General features: G+C 61.5%; 2 protein-coding genes across 5 annotated transcripts; one reads left to right on the top strand and one right to left on the bottom strand.

The window, feature by feature from the left end:
• The first annotated feature begins 25 nt into the window (after window positions 1-25).
• Window positions 26-2,624, top strand: MTFP1 (mitochondrial fission process 1). Its single transcript, XM_039561324.1, is given in 4 exon segments — window positions 26-575; window positions 1,624-1,682; window positions 1,685-2,049; window positions 2,421-2,624. Coding segments are annotated over 4 exon segments (645 nt in total). The 5' UTR covers window positions 26-430; the 3' UTR covers window positions 2,497-2,624.
• Window positions 2,625-7,166: 4,542 nt separating this feature from the next.
• On the bottom strand, window positions 7,167-14,126 carry GAL3ST1 (galactose-3-O-sulfotransferase 1). Of its 4 annotated transcripts, none has more exons than XM_010408519.3 (3): window positions 14,029-14,126; window positions 10,451-10,584; window positions 7,167-9,351 (listed from the first exon to the last, which is right to left on the bottom strand). In XM_010408519.3, the coding sequence occupies exons 1-3, from the start codon at window positions 14,113-14,115 to the stop codon at window positions 8,202-8,204; spliced, it is 1,371 nt and encodes a 456-aa protein (XP_010406821.1). In that variant the 5' UTR covers window positions 14,116-14,126; the 3' UTR covers window positions 7,167-8,201. The 4 variants fall into 4 exon arrangements, with proteins under 4 accessions (XP_010406821.1, XP_039417286.1, XP_039417288.1 ...); XM_039561352.1 differs by lacking the exon at window positions 14,029-14,126 and adding an exon at window positions 13,399-13,611; XM_039561354.1 differs by lacking the exon at window positions 14,029-14,126 and adding an exon at window positions 11,908-12,130.
• Between the last annotated feature and the right edge of the window lie 2,130 nt (window positions 14,127-16,256).

Below are 16,256 nucleotides of genomic sequence, written 5' to 3'. Positions count from 1 at the left end.
TCCATGACCGCCCCAGCTGCTCCCAGGCACATCACTGCCCCCTCAGCCCCACAACTGCCCCCTCAGACCCGTAACTGCCCTTCAGCCCCACAATTGTCCCCTCAGCCTGCTAACTGTCCCTCAGACCCGTAACCACCCCTCAGCCCCACAACTGTCCCCTCAGCCTGCTAACTGTCCCTCAGACCCGTAACTACCGCTCAGCCCCACAACTGTCCCCTCAGCCTGCTAACTGTCCCTCAGACCCGTAACTGCCCTTCAGCCCCACAACTGTCCCCTCAGCCTGCTAACTGTCCCTCAGACCCGTAACTGCCCCCCCGCCCCACAGCCGCCCCCGTCGCCCCGGTGGACCGGAGGCCGCCGGGGTCACGTGCTCGGCCAGGTCCCGCCCCCGCCGCCATCCCGCGGCGCGGAGGGGCGGGGTGAGTGACGTATGTTGAGTGTGGTTATGCAAATCAGCTTTTGGGCGTGGTTTGATGACGTAGGGAGGCGAGCGGGGCATGCTGCGGGAGCGGTGGCGCGCGCCATGGGGCAGGAGGAGCCCGACCTTTACCGGGACACGTGGGTCCGATACCTGGGTGAGCACCGGGAACCGGCACCGGGAACCGGCACCGGGAACCGACATTGCACGCTGACCCCGAGAACCGGGCGCTGGCATTGAGCACTGACACCGAGAAGCGGGCACTGACACCGGAAACCGGGTAACCGGCACCGGGCACTGACACTGAGTACAGAGCACTGACGCCGGGAACCGGGCACTGACACCGGGAACCGGGTACCAGCACCGGGCGTTGACACTGGGTACAGGCACGGGGACCTGGGCATTGACATTGGGCGCTAACATCAAATACCGGCACCGGGATCTGGGCACGGACATCGGGTACCGGCAGCACAAACAGGGGGTGCTGACGCTGGGTATGGGGCACTGACATCGGGTACCGGCTGCGCAAACGGGGCCGTGATACCGGACACCGGCCTCTGTCACAAGGTGCTGGCACCAAGAACCGGGCAGTGACAGTGGGTACTGACACCAGGAACTGGGCAGCAGTGCTGGGCACTGGGCACGCCACTGGTACCGGGTACCGACGTCAGGCACCACACCGGGAACCAGGCACTGACACCCAGCACTGTTTTAGGAACTTGACACCAGACACTGCGGTGGGTACCGGGTACCAACACCACACACCGCACTGCCCTGGGCACCGGGCACTGACACCCAGCGCTGGTACCGTGAGTGCACTAGGTCCGTGATACCGGGCACGGGGCACCGGCACCCAGCACTGGGCACTGATAAAGAGTTCTAGTACTGGTTATCAGCACCACACAGCAGGCCCTGGCTCTGGGCACTGCACACCAGCACCATGCACAGACCCTGGGTAGCAGGACCAGTTATGGGCACTGGGCAGAGACACAGATACCAGAACCGGGCGCCGTCACTAGCACTGGGCACCCGTCACAGACACCAGCACTGGCAGCAGTCACCCCCAGCCCAGCTGTCCTGGTGGCAGTGGGCTCCAAGGAGACCCAGGCACTCCAAACACCCCCTTGTGCAGTATCCATCCAGTGACATTGGGAGACTCTGAGAGTGACATGGGGACACAGTCCCTGACCCTACCATCCCCTCAGGTTATGCCAACGAGGTGGGCGAGTCCTTCCGCCCACTGGTGCCAGTGCCGGTGGTGTGGGGCCAGCTACGGTGTTGGCCACCGCCTACGTGACCGCCGACGCCATTGACAAGGGTCGGAAAGCCGCCGCTGTGAGTGCCACCCCTCCTCATCCCCCCAGCCACTCCCTCCTCACCCTTCCACTGACCCCTGTGTCCCCCCAGGCCCACGCACAGGACCCTACACGGGTGGGGGTGGCCGTGGTGGACACCTTCGTGTGGCAGAGCCTGGCCTCGGTGGCCATCCCTGGCTTCACCATCAACCGGCTCTGCGCTGCCTCGCTGGCCCTGCTGGGGTCCCTCACCCGCTGGCCCCTGCCGGTGCGCCGCTGGACCACCACTGCCCTGGGGCTGGCTGCCATCCCCCTCATCATCACCCCCATCGACAGGTAACGGGGACACCCCTGGGGCGGGGGGACAGGTGGGTGCCACCACCCCATCCCCACATCCCAGAGGGATGGAGCGCATTTGTCTTCCTTGGGGAGCTGGTCCCAGTACGGGCTTGGGGCTGGGAGCAGAGGGTGGTGATGGGCTGTCTCCGCTCCAGAGGGACTTTGCTGGGGTCCAGCCAGGACATGTCCCTGCCAGGATGGGGATTATCTGGAGCTGAGCTGGGATTAGCACAGTGAGGCTGTGCTAAACCTGGTTTTGGTGGCGCTGCTGTCTCAGGGATATTAAGGACAGCCCCACCCATCCCACATCACATCCACTGCCCCAGAGACCCCCCCCGGGACTCCACTGATGCCCTCTCCTGCTGCAGGACTGTGGATTTCCTGATGGATTCCAGCCTCCGCAAGCTTTATGGGACACCAGGAGAGCCCCCAACGTCCCACTGAGCACCTGGCACGCTCTGGGGAAACTGAAGCATGCTGCTGTGACCCACCTACTGTGACCCCTCACTCTGGTGACCCCCAGAGTGGCCACCCTGCCCCACACTGGTCCTAATAAACCATTTCAAACATGAGCCCTGATGGGTGATGTTGAGGTGCCACCACAGCCAGGCCATGTCCTGTCCTGGGGGACACATGGGTCTGGGTGGGTCCTAACCCCTTGGGGGTCTCCACCATGGGATAAGAGGTCTCTACCTGCTCAGAGCAGCCCTGCTGGTCCCACCCTGGAACCTCTCCATCTCCACAGCCTCATGGGACATCCAAGGAGCTGCCACCATGTCCATGGTCTCCAAGGACACGAAATCCACCCAGCCAGGAGCCACCAGCTCCAGCACCACAGGCTGGGACAGTGCCACAACACCTGGAAGCCACATCTCCAGGTACCTGGAAGAACCTGGAGATGTGGCTCGCCACTGTAGTAGCACGTCCCCATCCCTTGGTGGCATCCACATGCTACCACCAGGAGAAGCTTTAGAGAAAACAAAACCACATTTATTGAGGAGAAAGGGGCTCTGGTCCCACCTCGCCCTGTTTCTCAGTCTCCCTGAGGACCAGGGCTCCCACCACGCTCTGCAGCTCAACCTGGAAGGGACACCTCTGCCTTGGTGGCCTCTGTCCCCGCCGGGGTCTGCCCAGGCGCCAGGTGGTCAGGGCCAGCCCCAGCAGCCCCCCCAGCACAGCGACCACCAGCATGGCACTGCCCACCAGGGCCAGCCCGGCCAGCAGGAGCCTCTTCACCGTCCGGCATGGCGCTGGGGATGGCAAAGAACACACCTGGGAGTCAGAGGGGGGTTCAGCACAAGAGGTGGGGGTTTTGGGGAGATGGCAGAGGGTTGGGGTGTCCCTCACCTTTGTACCATGGCACCTTTTCCTGTACCAGCACTGGTCCAACTGTCTCCCAGTGGAGTGCCCCTTCTCCTGGGAATGCTGTGGGAGGATATCTCCAATGCAGTCCATCCCAGGTCCAGGAGCCCTCCCAAGACCCCAAAACAATGTGGGGCCAACCCTGTCCCACCCCCAGTACCTGGCGTGTCTCCACGGAGGGTGTCAGCAGGGGGACATCCGGTGTCACAGCAGTGGCACGCGGCACTCCGGGCAGGGTCCTCCGCGTTGTGCCAGCTGGGAGAGGAGAGAAGTGAGGGGGGGGGGGGCGGCTCTAGGGGTCCCCAGACTCCACCACAAGTCCCACGTAGTGCCACCCAGAGATGTCCCCCAGGAAGGACCTTCCCAACACATCTGCAGCATGAGGGAGCTGAGACCAGCGATGCCACCAGCTGCCATCGAATAAGAGGTGGCATTTAAACCGCAGTGAGTTGACTCGGTCCTCCCAGGTGGGTCCCCGCCCCAGAAGTGGGTTCTGCCCCCAACACACTCATGGGGTGCTTGTGCCCCAGGGCACCCAGCGTACCTGGCTGTGGCGTGGCTGTAGAAGCAGGACCTGGTGGCCAGTCCTTGTCCCCATGCCATCAGCAGGCAGTGCACGTAGACCTGCTGAGACACCACATCCTTCCTCAGGGACCCTGCTCTCCTTCCACACAACCTCGTGGGGCTGAGGCCACCCTAGCCAGAGCAGAACATCCCAGAAGGGACGCTTTGGGACGCCCAGGTCATCCTCCTCCCTAGGACCTCCATCCCACCATCAAGGGCATCATCCTGACCTCACCTGCTCTTCCTCGGGCTCACCCTCCAGCGTGGGGGCTGGGATGGAGAGCTGGAGGACAGACCCCCCTCTCTGGTGCTGGACAGACACATTCCCCAGCTTCTCCCCGTGCAGGCATCTGTGGCAGGAGAGTGACACAGGGACATTCTGGGGCTGTCTCCAGGCTCTGGACGTCCCTCTCCATCAGGACATCCTGCAGGACCCCAGGGTACCTGGTGAAGGAGCCCCTACTTCCCGCCCCACCAGCACGGACCCACGGCTGTTCACCACCATGAAGACCCTCCTGGAGTGTCCTGGCTGCTCCGTGGTGGTCCCGTAGCACTGATCCACGTGGATCTTCATGGAGATGCTGGGACTGAAGTGGACACTGGCTTCCAAGTGGATCATAGAGCCGGGGCTGAGCACTGGCAGCTTCTCGGTGGCACTGGAATCCTCTGAGGAGATGCGTGGGTTCAGTGGGACACCCCTAAGGCTGTCCCATCAGGGACAGGGACACCAGACATATCCCAGACCACCACTCACCAGTGTCTTAGCCCCCATCCCTACAGCTTCCCCCTTTCAGAGCCCACCCCCTGTCCTGGTTCTGCCCCCCAGGCCTGGCTTCCCTGCTCTCCAGAGCTACAGCACCTTCCTGGACCCCTCCATGGAGCTGAGAGGGACCATGTCACCCATCAGGGGCAGAGCTGACCCCCAAACCCCATTGTGGTATCAGGCACAGGATTGGGAACATCTCAAAGCACCAGCATCCAAAGCCCTACACCCTCCACAAGGACAGGGGGGAGTTCCTGCAGGGACAGCCATCTTTCCTGGTGGTCCTAGCACTGGGGCGAGCCAGGAGAAGGCACTGACTGCTGCTGGTTGAGCCCAAGGATCTTGGCTGGACCCATCTCATGGTCTCACCCCCAGAGCACTCACCATCCAGAAGCCTCAAGGCAAAGTTCATGATGGGCTCCTCAGAGTGGGGGTGAGCAGGAACCCTCCCTGTCCCCATGCCTGAGAACATCACTGGAGCTGTCATCGTGCGACCAGGGGGCTCTGAGGCAGCTGGAGCCATGGTGGTCCCTGCAAGGGGAGGGCTGAGCCAGCAGTAGCATGTCCCAGACACAGCAGGGACATCTAGGTCCTCAGGTATCCCCAGGACTTGTTGGGGACAGGTGGCAGCAGCACAAAGGCAGGCAGAGCACCCAGGAGCACGTCAAGGGCTCCTCTGTCCCCAGCCCCACCCCAGCAGGAATTCACCAGGAGCGTTCCCAGCACCATGACCCTGACCAGGGCTGGGGACAGACCAGGAGCTGCCCATGGAGTGGGACACCACTGCCACCAGCCACAGACTCCACCAGTGCCTCTCATCCCCCCACCAGCCCTGCTAGGACCTGGGGGAGCTCCTGGCAGCCCCTTGCCCCAACCCTCGGAGCTTGGGATCATTTTAGGAAGGCTCCTCTCCATCAGGACAGCCCCCAGGTTGTCTCCATCAGGAACCAGCACTGGGCAAAACAAGGGGCACCCACCACCCACCTCCTCCAGTACAACCAGTGGGGGGACTGAAGGAGGGTCCCAGCCCCACTCACCTGCCACCCCCAGCACAGCCCCACACACCAGCACCAACCAGCACAGCTCCATCCCCAGTAAGCAGTATCCCCACCCCACCAGCTGGGGGTCTTTAAGGACTTGGGGCTGGGTGTCAATGGGCCCCAGCTGGCACTGATGGGGTTGGGGGCTTTGCTTGGTCTCTGCAGCCACCGGCAGCCCCACACCTGGGGCTGGTCCCACCCCCCACACCTTCCCAGTCCCACCACAAGAGTCTGTGCCCATCTTCCAGTCCCCATTCTGTCCCACAGTCCCAGTGCCACCATTCAGACTGGTCCTGCAGGTGGTCCTGAGCATGATCCCATACCCACCAGTTATTCCTGGTCCCATACTCACCAATCAGTCCTGTTCCCAGCTGTGGTGCTGGTCACCCATGTAGCTGTTGTGGTCCTGGTCTTCACCAAGGTCCAGATCCCACCACAAGGTCCCATCTCCACCAGTTAGTCCTGGCCCTGTGCGTGGTGCTGGTCCCACTATGTTCTTTTACTCCTGCACATGGTCCTGGTCCAACCAGTTTGCCCTGGTCCCAGTTCACCACATGGTCTGGTCCCATCACTCAGCCTTGGTCCCTTGGATGTCCCTGGTCCTAACTCGTGAGACACATGGTCCTAGGCCCACCACAGTTTTGACCCCACCATGGTCATGATCCCATGGATGATCCCGGTCCCACCATCGAGCCCCAGGCCCCAGTACCGCTCCTTGTCCCATCATAGTCCTGCTTCTCCAGGACAGGATGTCCCACCTGGGAGCAGCAGTTTGGTCACAGCCAGGACAGAGACCTGGTAAAGTGCCTGTGTCCCTGGGTCTTGCCTGTCTCAGGTGTCCCCACCACAGCCCCAACGCCCCACCACAGGCTTCCTCTGAGTGGGCTGACCTGGTGGCCTGGGTGCAGAGGGAGCGTGGAGAAGTCCCAGTGCAAGTCCCATGGCCACTCCTGAAATGGGGTGCCCGCCACTGACAGTGGAGCTGGGACGTGATGACGCGAGTGGCTTTTGTCACCACTGATGGCTGTCCCATGGCTCTGGTGTCCCTGGGAAGCCAGCAGATCTTCCTGGGGGCATCTGCACACCATGGGGATGTCCCCCAGCACCCAAAAGGGACACTGGGGACAGACCCAGGCACCCCACTCGCACTGGGGTCTCATTCCTCGGCACTGCCTGGGGGACACGGGGCCCCCCACCCCCAGTGGTGATGGGGACAGTGGTGCCAGGGCCCTGGGGAGCTCCCAGGAGGAGCAAGGACTGGCTGAGCATCCTGCTGGGGCTGTAAGGACATCCTCACCCCATCCATCCCATCCTGGAGAAGAAGGAGACGACTGGAGACCAGCTGGACCATCCTTATGTTAAAAACTGCCAAATATACAACTATATTACAAAAGTAAATTGTTTTTTTATTTCTGGTCTTTACAGAAGGAGCCAAACACAGGTGGGGGTACAAGGAGGTCCTTGTGCTGGGGGGGAGGCTCAGCCACAGGTGCCACCTCTGTGCCCAGCCAGGGCCACTCTCAGCAGGACGCGGTGTCACCAGTGTCATCCAGCCCAGCTGGGACGCACAAGGTTTGTCCCCAGGGCACGGTGGGGACTGGGGGGGCCAATCCCCCTGCCCTCAGGATCCCCACTGTGCCCAGGATGGCATCACGGGGACAGTCCCACTGCACCCACTCCCATCTCCTCCCCACGCCAGTTGTCACCAGACCATGTTGGCCTTTTGGGATGTCCCCCGTGGGCCATGGGGCCCTCTAACCAGGATGATGGGGGGCGGGGAGGGGGTGCCCTTTGCCATGGGAACTTGTTGATAAAGGCTGGGGTTTTTGGGGTGGGTTTCCCAATCTCCAAACGGCTCCGGGTGGCCCTGGGTCACAGCCTGCCATGGAGTGATGGCTGTGGGCGGGCTGAGAAGGTGCTGCACTCATCACACCCATGGGCTGGAGCAGTGCAGCAGGTTCTGACACTCTCACAACCCCAAAACCAGCAGGGTGATTTGAGGAGCCCCTGGAGGGTCAAGTTCCCTGTGGGCATCTCTGCCCACCCCGGGCAAGGGGACTGTCTGCCACTGCTATCCCAGCACATCCCTGCCTGCACCCAGCAACCTGGTGATAGATGTCCTGCTCCCGCTGTGACGAGGCCACATCCTTCACAAATCCCTCCTCCAGCCTTTCCGTGGGGAAGGAAGAAGTGGATCCTGCAGGAAAACACCACCCCTGAGGCCCCAGTCCTTGACCCCGCTGTCGGAGGCAGTCTCTGCTCTCCTGCCCAAGCTGGGGCTCTGCAAGAAGGTGATGGAGGATCCCCCCAAAAGTTCCCAGGCTCCAGAGCCTCCAGCCAGTTCCAAACCAAGAGAACCATGAGTAAGAAAAATGAAAGCACCTGGTTCTTCCCCAGGGGAGCGGGGCACCTGCCAGCCCCTACCATTTGAGGAAGTCCCGCACGTAGCTCCACAGCTTGGTAATCCAGAGGTTGGCCCCCAGGTCAGTCAGGTACTGGATTTCGGGTGTCAGCATCTTGCGGCACAGCTTCTGGTGCTTCTTGCTGATCTTCTTCTTCAAGTTGTACCCCAGGATGGTCTTCTCCCCCAGGGGCTGCCAGGGCTGCATGGAGGACTCCTGGATGGCACTGGCGTCCACGGCATGGCCCCCATCAATGCAGATGCTGGTCATCTTCTCATTCTCTCGCTGCAGCTCAGCCACATCCCTGGCCATCCTCTCCCTCCCGTAGGCCTCCACCTTGCGCCAGAAGGTGGCATTGAAGTAGCGGTAGAGCTTGGCGTCGATGAGGTTCCAGGCGGTTGCCTGCTCGTACAGCTCAGGGGTCAACCGGGACACAGTGGAGCCTTTGCGGGCGTTGAGCTTGAAGTAGAGGACGTCCTCCAGCTGCCAGCACAGCAGGTCCTTGAGCAGCACCAGCGACTCGTCGAAGTACTCGAGCAACATGACGAGGTGGAAGCGGCGGTCGATCTCCTGGATGTGCTCCTCCACCAGCGGGCTGTTGGCGTCCATGCTGCTGTCGTAGCCGAAGTCAAAGAACAGGAGGTTTTGGAGGTAGTGAGCGTTGAACCCATTGGGGTCGTAGTAGTGCTGGGGGTCCCGGAGGAACTCGTCCAGCTTATCCTCTCCCGAGATCTTCCAGGTGAGGGGGATGACGGGCCCGAAGTAGTGGAAGGAGGACTCGAAGAGGTACGCGGGGTCCCGCAGCACCGTCACAAAGGTGGCATCGGGCGGCAGGAGCTTGCGCACCTCCTCGTAGTGGAAGCGCATGTGGTTGCAGATGATGTTGAAGCACACCCCGGGCCGGTAGTGCTGCACCTGGCTGCGCTCGAAGAAGGACGGGTAGTAGAAGTCGTTGCGGCCGTTGGGGAAGGCGAATTTCAGGCGGTGCTTCTCCCCGAAGCGGAAGAGGATGTTGAGGATGGTGCTGCTGGCGGTCTTGTGGGTCTTCATGAACATGACGTTGAGCTTGGGCCGGCAGCTCCACCCTGAGGTGCTGCCCGTGCTGTTGGACGGGGATGGAGCCTGGACGGGGGACAGGTGGGAGGAGCAGGAGAAGGGGATGGGGATCCTGGGTGGGAGAAGAGGCGGAACACCACGGTGAGAGTGGCCCTGGCACTTTGAAGGCTTTGGGATATTCTGTGGTGGAAGAGCTGGATCTAGGGATGGGTGCTGGACCTGGGAATGGGTGTTGGACCTGGGGACAGCTGCTGGACCTGGGAATGGGTGCTGGAAATGGGAACAGGTGTGGGAAATGGAAATAGAGCAGGGGGTCTCCATGGGCATGGCCATGGTGATCCTGGTGAAGGTGATGCCAAAAAGTGCATTAAGGGGAGCTCTCCATGGCCACAACTCCATGGAGAGGAGCTGATAACATTTTTATGGGGTCTGAGAGCTCTCAACCCTTTGTAGGATCCATGGAGGAGGCCTGGGAGCTCTCAACCCCTTATAGGATTCATGGTGGGGGCCAGGGAGCTCTCAACCCCTTATAGGAGTCACAAACCCCTCATGGGATCTGTGGTCTGGGACCTCTCAACACCTTGAAGGATCCAGCCCTCAGCAGAGGGAGAAATAATCCCAGAGCCTGGCCCCACAGATGAGTTCACGGGCCGTGCACATGAGCCCTGCACATGAGCACATGAGGACACAATGTGTGTTATCTAAGCTGCCTGGGGCAGTGAGCAGAGCCCACAGATTTGGGTGACTTTGGACACCCGTAACAAAGTCGCCAAACTGATCTTTGATAAGGATCCTATCCAACGGCACAGGTCAGCACCAGGTTTATGAGGCACCTGCACATGGACCTTGTTTACAAGGCATGGCTGGGAGCTGAGCTATGCAGAGCTCCAGCAGTGAAAGAACCTGAGACTCGAGTCCTCTCCTCTTCTTTCCTCTCTGCCCATTCCTCTCCCCTCATCCCTTCTCTTCTCCCTTCCCTCTTCCCTCCTCTTTCCACCCAGGAGCAGTGAGTGCCCCAGGGTGTGTCCCCAGCCCCCCGGGGAGTTGGGGGCCACTTCTCCCCTAGCAAGAAGGGGACATCCTGGTGTGAAGCCACCAGGGCCTGGAAAGCCCCAGGGCCTTCTCCATGTCCCCCACGTCCAGTTGGGGGTTCCTGGTGTGGAACAGGGAGGCTGAGCTGCAGGGGGGACACGCAGGGACCCCAGACTCACTCAGTGACGCTGACTTGCAGCGGGGGGACGGCGTAGGAGTAGAGCAGCAGCATGAAACTGGTCAGGAGGGTCCCCAGGACCAGCCCCTTGCACATGGACCTCCAGGGCTTCCCATGCCACAGCATCCTGGTCACCTGCAGCCAGAGAGGAGAGACATTGGGGCCGGGGACGGGGACACGGGCACGGGGTGGGTGTGTGGCTCGAATGAAGCACGTGGACATCTCATGGGCATGGCAATTCCCGGGAAAGCACCTCACTGGCGCCTGGCATGTCCCAGCCATGGGCACAGCATATCTATGGCCCAGGCCCAGCAGCTCTGCCCGCCCAGCCAACCTTTGCCTGCCCTAGGAAAACTCCCAGGGTGACTCCCAAGCTCGGCGGGAGACGCTGCAGGGCTGGGACTGGGGGAAGGGGGAGCTGGGCCATGGACAGCCCAGGGGCACAGTGGGCATCCTCCACTGGGACACCACCAGCACCGGAGGGAGCTCCCTGAGGGCGCTGGGATGCATTTTCCCAGGAAAATCTGCAGGCTGGAGCAGGAGCTGCAGCCGCTCGGGATGGTTTGGGTGCTGCAATACCCACCCAGTGCGGCCTCTGCGGCCCTGCCTGCAGCAATGGGGGCTCGGGGGGCCCCTCCGGCTGTGGCAGCTCGGGCTGGCCCAGGGTGGGGGCTGGGGACACGGAGCTGGGGACAAAGGGGTGCGGGGCAGGATGGCACCCCCAAACACAACACACACGCACACTGGGGGCACACACAGGGGCACACACAGACACCCCCGTCCCCACGCGTGCTCGTGTGTGCACAGGGACACATACATCGATGCACGTTCACTCACACACACAAAATGTGCGCACACACCTCAGCCGTGCTCATACACACACACACGTGTGCACACGGACAGACACACAGACGCACACACAGAGCCCCTGTGCCCGCTGCCCCCTCCCCAGCGCTCCCCTCGTGCCCCCCATCCCTGTCCCCTCCCTTCTCCCGGGACAAGGGGTCACCCTCACTGTGACACCGCATTGCAGCAGGGCCGTCCCCTGCGGCAGGACACGGGACACGGGGACACGGGGACACGGGGACACGGCACCCGTGACCGCAGGCCCCCACAGCAGAGCCCCGCGCCCGGGAGCTCCCCCGAGCTGAGGGCTGAGCCCCACCGGCTCTGCACCCCCATTTAGCGGCGGCAGCAGCATCCCCTGCCCAAGCTCCCGCTGCTCCACATCCTCCGGAAATCCTTTAGCCAAGGCTGGCTGCGCTCCCACTGAGAAACACCCCCAAAAATAACCCCCCTGGCCCCCCACCCCTGCCCCGCATCGCCCCCTCAGCGCTTCAGCCCTCCCGCGGATATGCCGGCGGGATAAAATCCCGCTGGGATGAGCCGTGGATCACAGCCCGACAGATTCCAACCCCCCGAGCCCCCGAGGCAAAGCCCCCCCGGTTCCCGGCTCACCCCCAGCCCCGCGGTTACCGGCGCCCGGCAATCCCGGGGTGCCGCCGCTGCCGCCGCTCCCCCGCTCCGGCCCCCCCGGGTCGGATCGCCTCGTGCTGCCGAGATTTCCAGCTCGATGAATAATGAATGGAAAATGCAACCGGAGCCCCGGGCTGCGGCCGGGTGCTGGGCACAGCGCCGCGGACGGGGGGAGAGCTGCGAGAGGGGCACCTGGGGCACCCGAAAAGCTCATCCAAGCGGGCCCCTCTCCCCGCCGCCACTTCCCCTGGAGCCGGGACCACTGGATCAGGCAGGGCTGGTGCATCCAGCCTCTTCTCGAGCGGTTTTCATGTGGATGTGGGGGTGCACGGTGTCAGCACGGGGGGAGCAGGTGGCTCTGACTGTATCCCAAAACCGCCGTGTGGGTGTGAATGCCAGAGAGCTCCATGTGCCCAGGAGCAGGTGGAGTTTGCTTTTACTCTGTGGCTGTGGTTCCATCACTGGCACCACCTGGCACCACCTGGAAAGGCACTGGAGAGGGCCAGGGAGACACCCACTTTTGTGGGTGCTGCCAGGTGGGAGCAGAGCTGGCACCAACCCCATAGGAGTGAGCGAAATGGCACCGTGAACCCCCCTGATGAGTCCAAATGGATCCCAGTGAGTCCAGATGGCTCCAAATGGATCTTGATAGACCCCTACAGGACCCCACCAGGCCCCCAGGACCACACAGCACCCCATTCCAGAGCTCTGGAATGCCAAGGGGATGCCTCACTCTACCCTGCCTGGCTCCCTGGGGTGGTTCTGGCAAACACTTCCCAGCCAAATACTCTATTGACATTGCCTTCAGTGAGCAGCTTAATTATTAATAGCTCGTGATGAGAAATGTGGTGCGCCAGGTGCTCTCCTGAGGCTCCCACAGGTGGGGTGGCTGCGGCGCCAGCCGGCTGAGATTCCCAGCCGGAGAACACGGCTGCACCCACCATTTCCTCAAGAGTTACCCCCTGGACAGGCCAGGCCACGCAGCTCTGCAGCCCCATCTCTGTGTCCCAGCAGCTCCCCATCTCCCTGGGGGCATCCCAGAGTCTGCTTTTGGGTTTTCCCTACAGGATCCATTTTTTTTAGGGCCAAACCCCTGCCATACACGAGGTGCATCCACCTGCTTGCTCCTGATCCCACAAGTCCCTGGACACACAGTTTTCCACAGGCCTCATCCCACACAGGCATGGTGCTTCCTACCCTCCTGTCCCCTCTGTGCCCCACGGGTACACAATTTCCTCCAGCATCCTGCCCCATAGAGCTGCTTCCTGAGCATCCTGCTGTCCCCCCCAGCATCCCAACATCCTCCAGGCATCCCCTCAAGAATCCCACTGCCTCCTTATCATCCTGCTGCCCCCCTAGCATCCCACTGCCCCCCAAGCAAGCCAACAAGCATCCTGCTGCCCCCTTACCATCCTGCCACCCTCCAAGCACCCCACCACCCCCCAAGCATCCCGACCCCCCAGTATCCATCACCTTTTCCTCTGCCTGCGCCGGCTGGCGCTGGGCCGTGCCTCTGCTCTCCTGCGCTGGCCGGGGTGCCGGGGGAGCGGGCGGCACGGGGCGGGGGTGCCGATGCTGCTCCGACATGGAATAAGCTCTTCCCGGGCAACTCCCCGCAAATGCCGGCTTTTCCAAAGCCTCCCCACTGCACCGCGGTGTTTATGGCATCACCGGGATAGCAAGCCTGGGTCGCCGGCCTGGGAAGGGGGAACGGGACAGGAGTGGGAGCGGCTGGCGGGGGGACGCAGGGTTGCGGCCGGGCACTGCCCGGCTCCCCGGGGCCGGCCCTGGGTGCCTGCGGCCACCGCGAGCCACCGGGCTCCCCCACCTACTGCCGGGGCACAGAGGAGCCATTCAGCCCGCGCCGGGAACAACGGGGACATTTGTCTCCATCTGTGACCGCGGCCTGAACGGGGACATTGTCCCTGCGGGGCCCACTGCCGGCCCCTCGGCTCCCTGCCACCAGCCTGGCTTGGCCCCACGGCCCTGGTGACGACGGCCGGCCCTGGGCGGTGGCACCCACCTCTCGCCAGCCTCCGTCCTCCTCCTTGTCCCGGGGGACAGCTCAAGGCCTGGCCGTCACCTCCCGCAGCCGGAGCTTACCTGGGCTTGGGGAGCTCGCTCCCGCACCCCGTCCCTGTGACCGGATCGCTGGGGCACTCTGGCCACGCACCATCGGCTCCACTTCATCGTCCCTCAGCTTCCCCGCCCTCCTCCCTCCCTCCCACTGTGTTTCCATGGATTTATGGCCTTAACGACAGCAATATTCTGGCATCTCCAACTTTGGTGTAACAGACTTTCCACTCTCCTCTAGTCGTGCCAGCTGACTGGGTGCCCAGAGGGTGCCCTGGCCACGCCAGGAGGGCTCACCCCTGCTGCTGGTCCATCACCCTACACATGGCAGGGTGAAAAAGGGGCTCTTGTGCTCCTGCTGCCCTCAGATCCAAGTCTCTGTCACTAGAGGGGGTGGTGGTGGCCTTGGGTCCCCAAGCAAGGGGTGACCACCTCGGCCGTGCCCAGGACTCGCCATCCCCGTCAGAGATGTTTGGGGTTCACAGCTTGTTCCTACGGCGTTTGGGGGCATCACCCTGCAGTGAGCTGGCAGCTTGCCTCATCCCTGGCAGCTGCCCCATCCTGCCCGACCTCAGCGGGACCGGTTCCCAGGTGAGGGTAACCTGTACAACCCTCTGGGATCAGAAAAAGCCAGAATAGCTCTGTTTTCATCATCATCATCCTCACAGAAGGAGGGTGAAGACAAGTGGGCACAGTCACAGGATTTGCTGTGGTATCGTTGGCATGGGAGCAAGGAGCTGTCCCACCCCTTCTCTGCAGGGCAGCTCTCCTAATTCCAGGTTTCTCCCTCTTTTTTGGGATGGGTCACAAAAGGAGTCCAGCTTTCTCCCTCTTTGGGGGTGGGTTATGAAGGGATTCCAGGTTTCCCCCCTCGGGTTTTTTAGGGGATGGATTGTGAAGGTTTTCCAGGTTTTCCCTTTTTTTTTTTTTTGGAATGGGTCACAAAGGATTTCCAGGTTTCCCTTTTTTTGGGGAATGGGTGGTAAAGGGTTTCCAGCCAGAAGAGAGCCGCAGCGGCTGGGATGTGGCAGCTCAACCGTGGAATGCTGACAGTCCAGGGACGGATGTGACCAAGCTGGGAAGCCCCAACACCCCATTTCCCACATCTACCCTATCCCACATGCCACGGGGTGCGACCACGAGGGCTCCACCACCTCATCCCCACCCCTGTCCCCCTGCCTGGGGGCAGAGCGACCCCAACCCCAATTTGGGGGTACAAAGCAGCACTCACTGAAAGCTGTGACAGCCGGAACCACAGATCCCGAGGGAGCTGTGGATCCCGAGGGACTGGGTGAGGAGGCCGAGGAGTGGATGACAGCACCGAGGGGTCACACCCAGCTGGACACACGCCTTTATCGGCCGGAGAGGCCCTGGGCCACTGGACCACTCAGTGGCCACCAGCAGCGGCCCTGCCCGGCAGGCCGAGGCCCTCAGCCCGGCCGTGGGAGTGAGGCCTGGAGCCGGGGTTTGTTTAGAACCGGGGTTTTCGTGGTTGGAGCCAGGGTTTTTGGGAGCTGGGGTTTGTTTGGAGCCGGGCTTGGTTTGTTTGGAGCCGGGGTTGGTTTGTTTGGAGCTCCCAGGGGTTGAGGCCCTGTTTGGGGTCTCCTGCTCTGAGGGGGAACCCCGGCCCTGAGGGTGCCCCGGGGGTCAGTCCCGCTCCTCTTGGGAGAGGGGAAAGGAAGGGGAAAGCAAGGAGAAAAACAAAGAGAAAAGCCTTCCAACTCTGGAGAGAAAAAAAAAAAAAAAAAAAAAGAAAAAAAAGTGGGGAAGAGGAAAAAAAAATAAAAGGGAGGGGGAAAAAGGGGGAGAATGAGGGAAAGGGAAAATTGAAATTTAGAAATAAATAAAAAGGAAATGGAATAAAAAGAAAATAAAAATGGAAATAGAAGTAAAGATAAAAAATAAAAATAAAAGGAAAAAAGAAAAGAATGAGAAAAGAAAAAACTGAAAAAAAGGGAAAACAAAGGGGGAGAATGGAAACAGTAAAAAGAAAAAAGCATTTAAACCAAATTGAAAATAAAAAAAGAAAGAAAAGAAGATCTAGGAAAAGAAACTAAACCTGAGAGTCTGAGCTCACTCCCTGCCCAGGGCTGTCACGCCCCGGATCCCCTCTGTGTCCCCACAGCAGTGCCAGGGGTATCCTCCAAAAATTCCTGTCTTCACCACACCCGGGGGCAAAAGTGTGCCCAGAAACCCCATGAGACACCTTGGCCCCAGCTGTGGTGTCTCCAAGGTGTTTTTGGGGGAAAACCCAGGAC

This window comes from Corvus cornix, chromosome 15, assembly GCF_000738735.6.
Source record: "Corvus cornix cornix isolate S_Up_H32 chromosome 15, ASM73873v5, whole genome shotgun sequence".
Taxonomy (NCBI): Eukaryota; Metazoa; Chordata; class Aves; order Passeriformes; family Corvidae; genus Corvus; species Corvus cornix.
This window is presented reverse-complemented; position numbering and strand designations above follow the sequence as displayed.

Excerpts from the sequence above, each read along its gene's own strand:
- GAL3ST1 (XM_039561352.1), bottom strand. The coding sequence starts at position 13,512 with ATGTCGGAGCAGCATCGGCACCCCCGCCCCGTGCCGCCCGCTCCCCCG. Across the intron at positions 10,585-13,398 it reads CGGCGCAGGCAGAGGAAAAG|GTGACCAGGATGCTGTGGCA; the intron begins GTGATGGATACT and ends CTCTGGCTGCAG. Across the intron at positions 9,352-10,450 it reads CTGCAAGTCAGCGTCACTGA|GATCCCCATCCCCTTCTCCT; the intron begins GTGAGTCTGGGG and ends TCTCCCACCCAG.